Source organism: Nannobrachium achirus, assembly GCF_963921795.1.
Source record: "Nannobrachium achirus genome assembly, chromosome: 17".
In the NCBI taxonomy this organism is placed as follows: Eukaryota; Metazoa; Chordata; class Actinopteri; order Myctophiformes; family Myctophidae; genus Nannobrachium; species Nannobrachium achirus.
The window spans coordinates 57,657,762-57,673,889 of NC_137824.1; the positions used below are offsets into that span (position 1 = coordinate 57,657,762).

The following is a 16,128-nucleotide window of genomic DNA, read 5'->3' on the forward strand; positions in this document are numbered from 1 at the left end:
ACTCTGTACTGTAGACATGTAGTGTCACAGTAGTGTCACAGTGAGATAAAGAGAACCCTGAAAGCTGAAGCAGGATTCAGGCTGAAGCTCATGTCACTGTGTCAATGTTCTGCACTGCTCTTACTACTGCTCTTACTTCTCTTACACACTAAAAGTGTGTAAAAAGACACTTTTTCTTGTTTTTATTTTTTTGAATTTGTTTGTAAACAACCACTGATCATAGGTGTGATGTTACTGAAGCCAACAATAAAAGGCTAAAGAGAGATTTCTGCCTGAAAATGTATTCTTCACAAAAATGCATTTTTCTCAGCTTTATGTTCTCAAAGAGCTGTTTTTAGGCCACATTCTGCAGCTTCTAGCTAATGAACAGAACAAGATAAAAACTCGAAATCTTTTTCTGTTGCAAAGTAGACATTCTATTCTTCGTTGCCATATAATTGTTGTCTTTATAGTCGAAACCAAATTTCTCCAGTAGGCCTTCAAAGATGAGCGACAATTCTCAATTTAGCTGGCAGTGGATTGAGCTTTTTGTTCAATTCTGTGGCAGTAAAAGAGTTAAAGCAGGGAGGAGGAGGGGCTTGTGATCATAGGCTTGTGATGATGATTCTTTGTGTGCTTTATTTTCGTCAAACTCAAGACAATGTCCCATGTATCCCTGCGGTTGCATGTGACCGTTGGCAGCCAATAGCATTCCTTGGGTAGTAATGGGTACCATGATGGCGACACCCATACAAGGGCAAAAAAAAAAAAAAAGCTTAATTTTCGCAGCATAGAAACCAATGGGTTCCCACCGTCCATATTGTTTTCAGTCTGTGCTCCGGTCATATCACTAAAACGGTAGTCTCGTGTAGCCAGACAACTATTCCACAGTCTCCGAATGCTATATAGAGTCTGGAACTACGTACAGCTCCTGAACGGCGAGTAATGGAAGCTGGCAAGCAGCAAGCTAAATATGCTTATACCTGGGCAAAATAAAAGGCTGCATGGAGTGTCTATTCCAGGTTGGCCTGGGAAATATACTGTAAATACATTAAAGTTGTTTCTCCTTATACCGCGGGGTCTGTGCTGTTCAGTGAACATCGTTAATGGCGGCGGGTTGTTTACAACGCACGTTGGCGTGCACGCCAAGTGAAGATCCTCCATAGAAATCCATTGATCTTGCAGTAATGAATCATCATTTACTCGAAAAAATACATTTTGATACCAAGGCTGGCATTTTTCACGGCAAAATAGCACTCGTATGGGGGCGGCCATGACTTCTTCATTCTAAACACTGCTTCTAAACTAGATCCGGGTCAGGGTTGAAAAAAATAAAGTGTCCAAAAATCTGCGCAATTTCCGCCCGGCCCTTCAAAATAAGAGCAGCGGCTTTTGGGAGGAAGTGCCGGCACTATGTGCCCCTTATCCCTTCAAAGTAAGAGGCACTACATTTAGGATAAATGTGCGCTTTAACAGGATACTCATTGTTCTTCTTCCGTTACCCCAGACTGTATGAGGGGACCATTTACAAATCGCGGAGTCAACAGTCTGGCTACGCGGGACTACTAAAACGGATGATAAGAAAATACACACTTGTTCACATGTTCGCGAACACACTCACACACACACACACACACTCTATGAACACACATGTTCGCGAACACACACACACACACACACACACACACACACACACACACACACACACACACACACACACACACACACACACACACACACACACACGCAAGCTCTCTCTCTCTCAGTCTTTAAACTCACAGACTGTTGGGCATGTTGGCAGCAACAAGAGAGGTAGAGATGGAAACAGTTGGAGTTTATACAGGCTAATGCTGCGTTCAGATGGGCTCAGGCAAGCGGTAGACGGCAAACCGGAAGTCATTTTAGTGGACGGGAGTAGAACGGCAAACGGTACAGTAGTCCGGCAGTCGAAACCGGTGACGGTAAACGGCAGACGTGCCGTTCAAAGTTAAATTAATTTATCTTTTTACCGTGGTACAGGACGGAATCTGGAACCGGATGTTACGTAGCTCCATCTCACGGGACAAATTCGAGCAGAGCGCCAACACACACAGAACACACATCAGCCAGCAGTAGCAGAGAGAGCAGCATGGAGCCACCTCAACCACCGCAGCGCGCGTTTTCATTTTGCGCGAGCGCTTTAAATAATTAATTAATGTTGCCGTACTGTTCCGTCGGGCATATTTTGTTCTACCTTGCCGTACCGTCCAGCAGGTGGTGCCGTTTGCCGTCTACCGCTTGCCTGAGCCCATCTGAACGCAGCATAACAGTTCATAGCCTACTTCTTATTACCATATCCATATGTACCTAAACTCAAATGCCTAGTGTTTTCCTTTCATATTTCCTCTTCAGCCCCCCCCCCCCCCCCACACACACACACACACACACACACACAAACACACTCACACTAAATGACTGACTCTCTATCTCACTCACACATACACACACACACACACACACACACACACACACACACACACACACACACACACACGTCACACATTTCTCTCTCTCTCACACACACCTACACACGCGCGCGCGCGCGCGCACACGCTGTGTTTTGTATATTTCCATCCACACACCCCTCCCTCCTTCATATTCTCCACTTTCTCTCTCGCAGGGCAGGCTAAAGTGTTTGATTCGCTGTCTGGCCGTGCATATTAATGAGAAGGGGACAGCGAGCTGCTTTTTAAAAGCTGCTGCTGCTGCTGCCTGCCTCCAACAAGAGAGAGAGAGAGAGAGAGAGAGAGAGAAAGAGAAAGAGAAGCCAGAGTGGAGAGGAGAGATAGAGAGAGAGAGAGAGAGAGAGAGAGAGAGAGAGAGAGAGAGAGAGAGAAACAGAGAGAGAAGCGAGTGACGGTTCCATTCAAAGCGCTCTGGACAGAACGCGTCGCTCAATATTCGCTCCAGCGGAATTCTCCAGGGCAGAGAAAAACCCAAGTTGTTCCCTTACTTTTGTTAAAAGTAAGAAGAGTTTTGGTCGGGCGGTGCAAGAAGTGGATTTAACATTAAAACATTTTTTCTCGGAGGATTCGGTTTGAAGAAGTTTTATTTTTTTCAGTTTTTCCCCCATCAGCAGAGAGATGCACCGGTGTACAGTAGCCTTGCTGCTGTTAATTGTTGCTGTTTTCTTCCTGAGCGCAGAAGGTAAATCCGCAGGTTTGTTGTTGTTTTTTTACACCCTAACTTTTAAGAAGATGCAAAGTGGCACCTGACTCAACGCAACGGTGGTGAGACCATCTTTTGTTATTTTTAGGCTGCTTTACTTGAGGAATTCCAATTCTACTCCACTACATTTTGATTACCTATTAACCTTACATTAAGCACTTTAGCTCTACACATTTCGCCAAAATAGCTCAGTGATTGTAGATTGGCTATTTTCAAAAGGATTTTATACATTTGAAAACTTGAAACTCATTCTGCACATCGAGTAGATCTACTTTTACTTTTGGTAGGCTACTTTAAGTACATTTTGATACCAACACTTTTGTGTACTTTTACTCAAGTAATGTTTGAATTCAGGACTTTAACTTGTAATAGAGTAGGCTATTTCTATATTGCAGTAGGAAATATTTACGGTTTTTATTCAGCTGTCACTTTGTAATCTATACTTTTAATAGATCAGTTTAGTGCTTTAACTGAGATTAAATCTATAGGGCTGGTGGGCCCCAAAAGAAAGAAAAAAGAAAGAAAAAAAATCAAGTGGGAATTCAGTTACACTTCCCACTGAAAAATGCTTTTGATTAATAATAATATTGTCAGTTTGGCAGCCATAATCTTCCATTTGGCTTACATTGAGCAAACTCAGCAATAGGGGTGAGTGGGGATAAATGTTTGAAGTAGGCCTAATCAATCACAACATTATGAACGCACTTTTAGATTTCTCAACATCCTCCCCAGACCCTAAAACTAAAAGCAGTCCATACATATTATAACTAGGCTATACTCCGACATTGTCCCAGTGTTATTACTGGTTATTGTTTATCTATCTTTAGTTGGCTTAGGTTTGTTTTGAGATCAGTGAGACCTATATTGACAGATTTAATGAGCATTAGTGGTGGAATAAGTATTCACATGGTGTACTTTATAAGTAAAAGTATCAATACCACAATGTAGCAATAATCTGTTACAAGTAAAAGTTCTGTAGGCCTATTTATAATTTCAGTAAAAGTACAAAAGTATTGGCAAATATACTTAGAGTACCAAAAGTCAAAGTACTCAATATGCAAAATGTCCCCATTTCACAAGTTTTCAAATGTCTAAAATGTATTAAAAAAAAGGCTTGAAAACAGTGGATCTCCGACCTCACAACATGAGCTTGTAGATCGTCTATTTCCAAATACGTAGCCAAAGTAGGCTATACATATAGGGCAGAAGTGGTTAATGTACGGTAGGTTTTGTAATAATAATCCAATAATTGTATAGTGGAGCAAAAAGTACCTCTTTTTGCCTCTGAGATGTGGTGGAGTAGAGGTAGCCTACAAGTATTGAAACTTGGAAATACTCCAGTAGAGTAAAAATGCCTCAAAACTGTACTTAAAGGGGAAGACCACCCATTTTCAATATTGAACTGTGTCATTAATATACCTTAGAGGAGTTGTGTGGAAATAGAAAAAAAGTTCCCCCCCTTCTGTGTTGCCTAGAACTGGAGGATTGATTTGGGGGTTTGTATTGTAAAGTACAATGTGTGATGTCATCAAGTTGTACTTTACAATACAAACCCCAAAATCAATCCTCCAGTTCTAGGCAACACAGAAGAGGGGGAACTTTTTCTTTTATTTCCACACAACTCCTCTAAGGTATATTAATGACATAGTTCAATATTGAAAATGGGTCGTCTTCCCCTTTAAGGACAGTAGAAGTAAATGTTCCCCACTAAGGAGCATACTGAGATGAGGTGGCAGGTGCTGGATGATGAAGGAAGCCTGCCATCAACAAGAGCACATAAACTGGCTCACATACAGTAGCAGTAAGGGCGAGAACAGTGGTTCAGACTCTGACAGTTTACAAATGAAACCAGATCAACCCGTTCCATTTGTACACTGTCAGAGTTACAGACTTTGATTGATTGATTGAAGACTTTATTAGAAGAAGTTTGCATAGGAAAAAGTACAGTTTCATGACGGTACAGTTCACTGGTACAAGGTCTACTAAAAGGAGATCCTAGAAAAGCTTATTTCCATAGGAAACCATTTAAGTATCTCATATATAACATTGAATGACAGACGGATAGAACACAGTACTGTGCAGTAGATATAGTCAGGAAAAAAGGGAGAAACAATTTAAAAATAAAAAAATAAAAAAACATCATACAGTAGGTAAATACAAAGAGGGGTCAGGGGAGGGTAGGGCTGGGCTACTTGTATGGACAAACTTGTATGGGTCAATGTAGACCCCCTTAAAGGAACCTACAGAGTCCCTGGAATCCACTTGCAGTAGATAAACTGAAAGCACAAGCAAGGCAATCACCCTTACAACTCGGGCAGCAGCAGTAGGACCCAGCCACAGAAAGAGCAGAACCCAGAGAATATAAATGACTTAGAATATTACAGATGGGCAATTGGGCACCCAAATGCATTTGGGTCCCCATCCGTAATCAGTGGGGGTTAATTTACTATAATACAGTTTTTGTCTTAGGAATGCGGCAAATACAATAAAATATGATTGAACTCAAGCCTCCATGGCATGAGTAATCAATAGAAAAAAAGTCATTTTGGGGGTGAACTACTCCTTTAATACATACATAAACAAGTTGCCTTGGCTTTTCTTTCAATGTAAACAAGGGCAGATCAGTCTGTAAAAGCGGTTTCTCTCATGATAATTTGTTGAAATGCAAGAAAAGTTTCAAACTGAAGCCTTGTGGGCCATTACAGAATTCCTCTGTGACTGAAGACAGACTAAGGGCACAGTCGCACGCACTTGTATTCTACCTACGAGGGTTGGGTTCTGCCAATGAATAAAAGAATAAAAGTGCTATGTGACCGTGCCCTAAGGGAGTCGCATACCTGTATAGCCAAGCTATTTCAGGATAGCCTGACACTTGACTTTTAAATGCAATCCACCCGAGAAAAGGGTGTGTAATGTGTATTCTCTGAATGAAATGCCCACAAAAAGAAGTGGGTATGGAACTGCTGCCAAAGCCACAGTCTTCATGAGGGTGGAGTAAAAACTCCACAGTGGAAATGTAAACATGTCTGCATTACATTAAGAGCTATATACAGTTTCCCACTTGCTCCACTGGTTGAATATAAATTCAGCCAAATCGTCAAAGTTGTATAGTTTATATGTCAACATCGTTACACGTTTCAAAATGTAAAAAATACTTGGGTGTTTTTTCTCCATTAGAGAAAATGGAAATTGTTAGTTTAGAACAGTAATTTTCGTCATTAGATTACAGTTCCTTTAATGGACTTTTGATATCAAATGCCTTTGACTGACTTAATGAAAGTACATTTTTGATTAAATGGATTTCCTCCTGGCTCCTGCACAGTCAAATCTGGAGCGTTAATTTAACTCTGTGAGTAGATGGACATTCTGGCTTTGACTGTCTACAGTGCCTTATGGTATAGGGTCACACTTACGATTCTTTAAGTCCACAGGTAGTCATAAGATTGGAACGCAAAGCTGATAATCAGATTCATGTTTGTATTTGATGTTTTGACAATGACTTGCCCAACTTCAGTTCTGACAATAGTTATCACCAGCGTCACATGATGTCAATGTAAATCTTTTGTGGTGCTTTGGCAAACACCAATTTATTGTCAAGGCTTGCACGTGATACGTCGATGCAGTTTACTTGTGTGATTGTGAAAGTTGGGTCTAACGGGTGCATTTGATTTGTCAGCAGCCTACAAGTGCAGGTGCACCAGAAAAGGGCCTAAGATCAGGTACAAGGATGTTCAGAAGCTGGAGATCAAACCCAAACACCCCTTCTGTCAGGAGAAGATGATATTGTGAGTCATTATTTGTTAACTGCTCTTCTTCCTTCTCTGTCATCCACCATCTCTCTTTGTCTCTCTTTGTATCGCTCTCTTTCTGTCTCTCTGCCTCTCTTTCAGTTTTGTCATTTCTCTCTGTCTCTCTCAGTCTCTCTCTCTCTCTCTCTCTCTCTCTCTTGTCATTCGTAACTGCTCCTTCTGACCTACTCCATCTCCTTGTGCATGTGCATGTGCTGTGTGTGTGTGCGTGCATGATGCCAGTGTTGTTTTTGACAGCAAATTTTGATTTAGTTTTAGTCTTAGTCTTTTGAATAAAATGTAATTTAGTTTTATAATTTAGTCACCTTTAAAGTTTTAGTTTTAGTCAAATACATTTTAGTCGACTAAATATCATACGATTTTAGGCGACTAAATCTACGGTTGATTTAGTCAACTAAATTGTATTTTGGCAGGCCTTGATGGCATCGTAATAACTGATTTTACACTTGGTTGTGTACTGAAAATAGCAGATCTACAAGCTCACAACGCGTCGCGCTGCGACACGTTGTGAGCTTGTAGATCGGCTATTTTCAGCACGCAACACCTGAGAGCAACCAAACATAAAATGACTCTCTTCTCCACTAGTCCCTCCCTAACGTTTTAGTCTGGTTTTTCTATTTTGTTGACGAAATTGTCAATATATTTAGTCTTAGTTTTAGTCATCACAGCTTAGTTTTTATTTAGTTTTCGTCAGTGAAAAAAACGTAGTCGACAAACATGTTTCGTCATAGTTTTAGTCGACGAAATCAACACTGGTGCTGTGTGTGCGACTGTGCGTGCAATGCATGCATGCATGTGACCCAGTCATCATTATCAGTAACAGGTTTCTCTTTCCCTCCCACCCCCCACCCATGAAACCATTTGGCTGCTATTAGAGGAGCTGCAGTCAAAACATCCTGCTGTCAACACTTCAGATGATTCATAGTTATTATCACACGTTCATTTATCATGGATAATTATATGCTTCAAATCAGAGGTTGGCTTTGATTTGTTTAGGGGGCAGCTGGGGGGATGGTGGGTGTTGCAGCTCAGACCGGGTACTGTTTAGGGATGGGACGATACGCGATATTATCGTTTATCGTGATAAAAAACACTCACGATGGGGCCTAGTGGTCAAGGTGTATACCACATACAATTTACAAGTTCGATTCCCGATCCGGACGACCTTTGCCACATGTCATTCCCCATCTCTCTCCCCATTTTTTTGGCAAATGTTCCACCCCAGGATAATGCATTTTGATTATCACGATAATATCGTAAATTACGATTTGTTTTGTCACAATAATCGTGATATGATATGTTCATATCGTCCCATCCCTAATACTGTTCCATCTTGTCCCTGCTTTAACTTCCTACAAGTTTTATGGGTGTTTGTTGATTCATCAATGCATTACCAATCTGGGAACCAAGGCTGGGCGATATTAGGAAAACCTTCGATATTCGATAACGTTGTTGAATACCTCAATATCGATAATTAGTCACGATATTAGTCAAAATAATTGCATTATATAGTTTTTAATGTTTTTTCTGCTTTAGGTCCACTGCCTGCCTAACCCAGATAATGAATAGCATATCCATGCATGCACACTGCACAGCACACATAGAATAAAGAAATTAAATGCCTCATTTCCATTTTCCAACAATGGTTTTATTGAAATAACCACACCTGGTTACAGATGGACTGCTTTTTTGCATGTGCATGCATAGTCTGTTAATTGATTTGACACATTCACCAATACTTCATTTCAGGCCACCTTCGTACGGTATGTATACCTCACATACCTCGATATCGATATATTTTCGATATATTTCCCAGCTTTACTGGGAACCCATTTGGTAATATACCGGTATATATATATATATATATATATATAGAATATATATATATATATATATATATATATATATATCGTCACTGTCAGGCAATAATCTTGTATCTCCAAGTTTCAAATTTGTACATTCTTTCACAAAGCAAAGCCCTGCTTCATCACACAAGGCCGTCGCACAAAAGTAGTGAAAACAGCCGTTCTACAAGCACACAACCGTGTGCTTGTAGATCGGCTGTTTTCACTAGTTTAAATCCTTTTAAAAACGATAAATACAAAACAAACGGTTTTGGACATACAAGGTTTCCACCCGACAACGACCATATACAGTATTTCTTTTGCGTTTTGAAGCATGCGGAAGTAGCTGAATCCAGGTGCATTGTGGGGGAAATCGGCACATCTGGATGTGCCAAAATGTGTTACGTCGAGACGCAATTACGTCACGGCCGTCACGAACGTCAAACGACGTCCATTGAACCCCATAGCAGACCCCAGCGGCGCGCTCCTTTGCTCGAGCATGTATTTATTTTTTAACCCCGCCTGCAGTTCCAGCTTTGGCCAGTAGGGAAGTAGCTTCAATATTTACAAGCCGTTCTGGGGGGCTTGATTTCCTACTAACAACAACACTGCATGTTTAGGGCAGTGGTTGGCGGTGCTGAGAGAAGAATGCATTGCTACTAATGCCACCTTAATTACATGATCATTATGTATACATTTACATATAATACAGGACAGAGGATATCTGGTACACATGTCGCATTTTGTATGTGAATATTTTTTGCTACGTCATTACATCTAAAAAGCCTGAGTAATGAAAAATATTGTATTTTCATTTTACACCTCTATTCCTAATGTATCCTGTTTTAAAGATCAGTTTTTAGTTTGCACCATAACACCCTCCGTCTTAATTTAACTGTAAATGAGAAATCGCTCTGGTCTAGGTAGGTAGGTACTAGGTAGGTAGGTACTGTAGGTAGGTAGGTAGGTAGGTAGGTAGGTAGGTAGATAGATAGATAGATAGATAGATAGATAGATAGATAGATAGATAAATAGATAGATAGATAGATAGATAGATAGATAGATAGATATATAGATAGATAGATAGATAGATTTCTTGTGAATTTGCTTTTAGGTTGTTTTTTGTTTTAAGCCTAGAATAGATTACTGTACAGCAGATGTTGAGGTTATGTCATCTAATCTGGAGTCATTTTTGGTGTTCAAGTCAGCTCTTTTCTTTTGTAATTATTAATAAACTATGCTGCCTCCTGCTGGTATGTCAGAGTACTTACACTAAGAACCCAGTTGGCAAAGACAGAGAAAACAGACTTTCTGTGCAATGTTTGAATGCAAATGTCCTTTCGGAATTGCTAAAATGAATTTTAGCTGCTGTACCCATGCAGCACAGAGTAACCTGGGCTGAGTTGGAAGGCCCATATAATAGAATAGATACAATTTTGGTAACTTGACGACCTTCTTGAGAGTTGGAACATTTGCACACACACACACACACACACACACACACACACACACACACACACACACACACACACACACACACACACACACACACACACACACACACACACACACACACACACACACTTCCCTGTGATGGACAACACACACGTACAGCCTGTACACACACACACACACACACACACACACACACACACACACACACACACACACACACACACACACACACACACACACAGACCATTCGCCACCCAACTCTTATTTAAGGCTGGTCCATTAGCATTAGATGGTGGCCACCAGCCACTGGCCCCCAATGAAAAATGAGTCCCAGCAGGCTCCGGAAAGACAGAAAGAAAAGGGGAGAGAGAGAAAGAGAGAGAGAGAGAGAGAGAGAGAGAGAGCACCCCCCTCTCTCTCGTTGAAGCCCAGGCGTGTCACAAGGGGGTGAAAGTGGGACTGAGTTACTAGGGCCCAAGGTGGAGGGCCTTAATTATTGTATATACTTTGGCTACATTTTCACAACTTTTCAAAAATAGCAGATCTACAAGCTGCGAGCTTGTAGATGTGTGCAAAATGTAGATGTGTGTAAAATGTGTGCAAATCTTTTTTGCTTCTGGGGGTTCCCTGGAACTAAATATTTTTAGATGGGGGTCCGTGGCCAAATACATATCATTTTGGGGGTCCTTCGCATGAAAAAGTTTGAGCACCACTGACATAAAACATTGTTTTTTCAAAAAAACCTCAGAAGGATTTGAAATATTCAAAGACTTCAAAAACTTCAAAAATAGCCGATCTACAAGCTCGCGCTGAGCTTGTATATCTGCTATTATTTTTCAATAGTTAAAGCATTCATGGGGGGCCCACCATGAATCCTTGTACCCAGGGCCCAGGATTTGGTGCGACACCCCTGCTGAAGCCACTGGCTTATGGCACTCAGTTTAACATTCAGAAGGGGCCACTCCTACACACACACACACACTGGGAGCCCCCAAACCTCTCTCTTTGTCTCCATCTTTTGTTTCTCCCTCTCACTCACTCTTTTCTTTCCCCCCCCCCTTCTAGCTGTCACTACTTCGTTTACTTCGCTTTCGTTCTCTTTCTCGTCATACACCATCTTTCTCTTCTCATCGTCTTTCTGTTTTCTCTCTCTCTGTTTCACTTTTTGTCTTTTCTCTTTCTTCCCTCTCTTTCATCATCATCATCATCATCATCATCATCATCATCATCATCATCATCATCATGTATTTAACTCACAACCATGATCACATGGTATGGAGCACAGATCATATACATAAATAGTATGCAATACATAACAAACATCACAATAATATTCATACAGACGTGGTAGAAAAGCAGGCATGGCATACATTATTTGAACAAGGGCAAGGCATTCTTTAGGAAAGCTCCCAGTTTACAAATACATTTTGCCTTGTTGGCTTGTAGTAATAAAATCAGTTTCCACATAGATTGATGGGTTATAATAGTACTTTGGCAAGTATTTGTGTCTGAAATTCACAATAATAGGGTTCTTACACTCAAACAGTACTTGGTACTCATCCCCGACTCTGTTGTCATTACATAGGTCACAAAATCTCTGGCTTCTTTCCAACCCTTTATATCTGCCAGTAACCTTTGGGATTCTTGTGTTATTTACTCTGAAATTACAGACGGCCCTTCTATAATTAAGGTTTTCACACTAATAGTTTACTAATAATTTACTCCACAATGTCTCTGGCCCTCCTTTTCTCTCTGCCTCTTCAAGGTAAAATCGACTGCGATTATTTAAATCTAAAGACGAACTCTTAAATGTTCATTCACTGATCGTTGTGTGCATGAAGTAGCTAGCTAACCAGATTAGCTTCTAGACACTGCGGTTGGAGGTTCACTGCAACAGGTGAATAATAATGAGGAGGAACTAAAGCGTAAATTAACACACTAATTAGGTTAGATTTCACCCTTTCCCAAGCAGCTATGTGCAGACATTCAGTGTGCGTTTAGCGCAATCACATGGCAATAATGTGTGCCCACATACACACACACTCACTTTATACGCACGCACGCACGCACGCACGCACACACTCACACACTTTATACGCACGCACGCACGCACACACGCACACACACACACACACACACACAGGGGCGTTACACCAAATTCTGGGCCCTGGGTACAAGGATTCACTGTGGGCCCCCCATGAATGTTAGCTATTGAAAATGTGTGCAATAAACCTATGTTTCCATGTCAGTGGCGCTCAAACTCTTTCATGTCAAGGACCCCCATGATGATGTGTATTTGGCCACGGACCCCCATCTCAAAATATTTAGTTCCAGGGACCCCCCAGAAGCAAAATTTGACTACACATGTTCGCTTAAAAAATACTCAAAGATTTGCACAAATTTTCACGACTTTTCAAAAATAGCAGATCTACAATCTTGCAGCTGTGAGCTTGTATATCTGCTATTTTTCAATAGCTAAAGTTACTAAGGCCCCTCCACCTTAGGCCCTAGTAACTCAGTCCCACAACCCCCCCTTGTGACGCCCCTGCACACACACACACACACACACACACACACACACACACACACACACACACACACACACACACACACACACACACACACACACACACACACACACACACGGTGCATACTTACCCAATCTCTCTTTTTCACCAAAACACCCCCACTTATACCCAGCATGGCCTACTTCTTCATTAGAAAGTGGGGTAAATAAAAGCCCAATAACCGGTCCAAACGACAGCTGAATGGGCAGCAAAAACAAGCGCAAAAAAGCCCCTTCAATCAAACCGACCCACTAGTATTGAATGCATCTTTCAACAGGAGTTACAAGCCTTCTCTCGTCTCATATCTTTAATGTTTTGGCCAGCCATTGACTTGTTTCACCAGATGTCAAGGCTCTGTGGAGTCTGGAGTGGCTGGTGTTTTTCCCACATCGTCTGTTGCTCTGCCTGAATACGCCACATGCAGGCTGCCCGTCTCTACTGCTGCCCCGGTGCACCCAACACTCCCATACTGTCAGGTTCAATTGGCTACAGCCAGACTCAAAAGACTCATAGAGCTTTGGACGTTGAAGGCTAAATTTGGCTTCACATTTCAAACGTCTTCTTTTTTCTTCTTTTTTTTTGTATCAAGTGAAAAACATGGGGTGATGCTATGCGGCATATTTTTAAAAAGCGGCTCTGTAAGGCCATAACGGAAGTTTTTATAATGAAAGAATGTTGGTTTCGTATTAGGCCTAGAATTATTGAATGCTTGTAGATCTGCTATTTTTGAAAAAGTTGTGAAATGTGCGCCTATCTTTGAATACAGTATATGTATTTTTAAAGCGAATGTTTGTAACTCAAATTTTGTTCTGGGGGGTCCCTGGAACTAAGTATTTTAAGATGGGAGTCTGTGGCCAAATACATATAATTTTGGGGGTCCTTCGCATGAAAAAGCTTGAGAACCACTTACATAGAAACATAGGTTTAAAAAAAAAAAAACCTTAGAAGGATTCAAAAGACACTTCGGGTCAAAATTAAATTGTTTTTGTTTTTGTTTTTAATGTAACTTTGACTGACATTTACGTTATTAATAGCTCTTTCTGTCTCTTCTCTCTGATCTCCCCAGCGTAACAATGGAGAATGTGTCACGGTTCAAAGGTCAGGAGTACTGTCTTCACCCCAAGCTTCAGAGCACCAAGAACCTGGTCAAGTGGTTCCGCATCTGGAAGGACAAACACAGGTAATATCAAATGCAACAGTAGGGAAAAGACAAATTATTAACTTAACGTGCAACACACTCAACAGTAATCAAACCAACTTGAAGTTTAAGTGTATAGAAAGTATCTGCACATTTCTAAAGTGACAATTCAAGGACTTTTTAATACCTCTAAAATGACAAATTAAACATTGGCCAAATTGTCAAATATTAGAGGCAGAAATTGTGAAAATAGCAGATCTACATTGTGAGGCGTTGTGAGCATGTAGATCGTCTATTTTCACAATATAACCGTGTTATACCAAATGTAATGCCTCAACTCTTAGGGCTCGTCCATGGCATTGGTCCGACATCTCATTGTTCCTACATCCCATTAGTCAGAATCTGGTGATGTTAACCTGGTGAAAAATACTATGCCTAAACCTAACCCTAACCTCAGTAAAACTATGCCTAAACCTAACCCTAAAACCTAACAGTAACTAAATTCGGACTAATGAGATTTTGGACTCATAGGCAGTCCCCAAAATGTGATTAATTTGGGGGTCGCAGCCTGAAAAGGTTGAGAACCACTGCTGTATCCCAATGGGATTCACCTGTATTAATGAATGTAAAAGAAGGGGAAAAGGCCTTTAAATACGGAGCCCATAGTTTGAAAATATCCGATCTACATGCTCACAACGCCTTGCATCGCGAGGCGTTTTGAGCATGTAGATCTGCTATTCAACTTCGACTTTCGACTTTCTCTGGTGGGAGTCGACTTGTGTAATGAAGACGACTGAGTCGACTTTTTCGTTAATGCCCTATGTTGCACTATATATGAGTCTGTCATGTTCAGTCCTATACTGTGTTGCCTGTCCTGCATCAATAATGTTTAACAACCTAACCTACAATGTTTAACACATTTCTTTTGCAGGGTTTACGAAGCCTAAAACCTTGGCTTTCCAGCACATGCAGACTGATCGAGAAACAAGACACCACCCCCAGGACTGTGTTTCTTTTTTTTTTGCAAGACAAGCCGTACTTCTATCTCTTCTGTCTGAGATCTATCAATTTAAGAGATATTCGTAACTCATAATAGCCAATGGAATTCTCGTACTGTAGGTGGCCACCACGCCACGATAGTTACTGTCACTCACCGCTACACTCTTTTCAACTGTACTGTAGTTACTTGTCAAAAAGTAAATTGAGACGCAACATAGTCTCTGTGTTCAAATTGGTCTTGGGTTTGTCGAATTCACATCTAAACACAATTTGCCGTTTGTACCTCTCTCAAGGCACATTTTTAATGTTTGAAGGAACAAACAAACCATCCCTTTAAAATGCTCTGTTGATATTCTAAGACTGTTAGATACGATAATGATGACAGTTATGATAATTGTTTATCGCCAACAGCCACAGCAATTTGAACAGCCACACATCTGTTTGCTGATTTTCAAGGGGCAGGAGGTGAACGCGGTGATAAAAGGGCCTTGTGAATTCAAGGTCAAACCCATATCTGTCTGGGATGGATGTCAGTTTTGGGGCAAGATTCTATTTGAGTCAGTCAGCGTCTTGATACATATAATCCAGGGGTTATATGATGTCTGTGCGTGCATGCGTGCGTGTGTTAGGAAGATGTGTCAAACAAACTATACTATTCAGCCAGGTTTATCAGTCTTCAGCAAACGTTCCAGGGCATAGTTTAGACCAGTGTTTCTCAACCACTGTGCCTGGGGACCTTTGGTGTGCCCCTGAGAAGGGTCAAGTGTGCCCCTTGAAACTGCTTGAAAGCCAGTATTGTATTTATCATTCTAAAAATGATTTAAACTAGTGAAAACAGACGATCTACAAGCACACAACGCCTCGCGGTGCGAGGCATTGTGTGCTTGTAGATCTGCTGTTTTAATTACTATTGTGCGACAGCCTTGTATGATGAAGCAGGGCTTTACTTTGCGAAGAAACGTACAAATTTGAAACTTGTAGGTTTTCTTCCCGACGGTGAAGATATTTACACCCCGTATTATGTTGGTGTGCCCATGGATTCTTGGGACATGAAAAGTGTGCCCATGCAGAAAAAAGGTTGAGAAACACTCGTTTAGACATTAGAACTATTATTATTATGATTTTGTTAT

General features: G+C 41.0%; 1 protein-coding gene across 3 annotated transcripts; it reads left to right on the plus strand.

The window, feature by feature from the left end:
- Positions 1–2,812: 2,812 nt before the first annotated feature.
- On the plus strand, positions 2,813–15,809 carry cxcl14 (chemokine (C-X-C motif) ligand 14). Of its 3 annotated transcripts, none has more exons than XM_080746456.1 (4): positions 2,813–3,177; positions 6,863–6,971; positions 13,928–14,041; positions 14,931–15,809. In XM_080746456.1, exons 1-4 carry the CDS (start codon positions 3,102–3,104, stop codon positions 14,944–14,946), a joined length of 315 nt encoding a protein of 104 aa, XP_080602582.1. In that variant the 5' UTR covers positions 2,813–3,101; the 3' UTR covers positions 14,947–15,809. The 3 variants fall into 3 exon arrangements, with proteins under 3 accessions (XP_080602582.1, XP_080602583.1, XP_080602584.1); XM_080746457.1 differs by having other exon boundaries at positions 6,866–6,971; XM_080746458.1 differs by having other exon boundaries at positions 2,813–3,165.
- Positions 15,810–16,128: the final 319 nt, after the last annotated feature.

What these genes read in the sequence shown, in the direction of transcription:
- cxcl14 (XM_080746456.1), top strand. Translation starts at nt 3,102, where the DNA reads ATGCACCGGTGTACAGTAGCCTTGCTGCTGTTAATTGTTGCTGTTTTC. An exon ending in CGCAGAAGGTAAATCCGCAG is followed by an intron (nt 3,178 to 6,862) that starts GTTTGTTGTTGT and finishes TTGATTTGTCAG; the next exon opens with CAGCCTACAAGTGCAGGTGC. An exon ending in TGTCAGGAGAAGATGATATT is followed by an intron (nt 6,972 to 13,927) that starts GTGAGTCATTAT and finishes TGATCTCCCCAG; the next exon opens with CGTAACAATGGAGAATGTGT.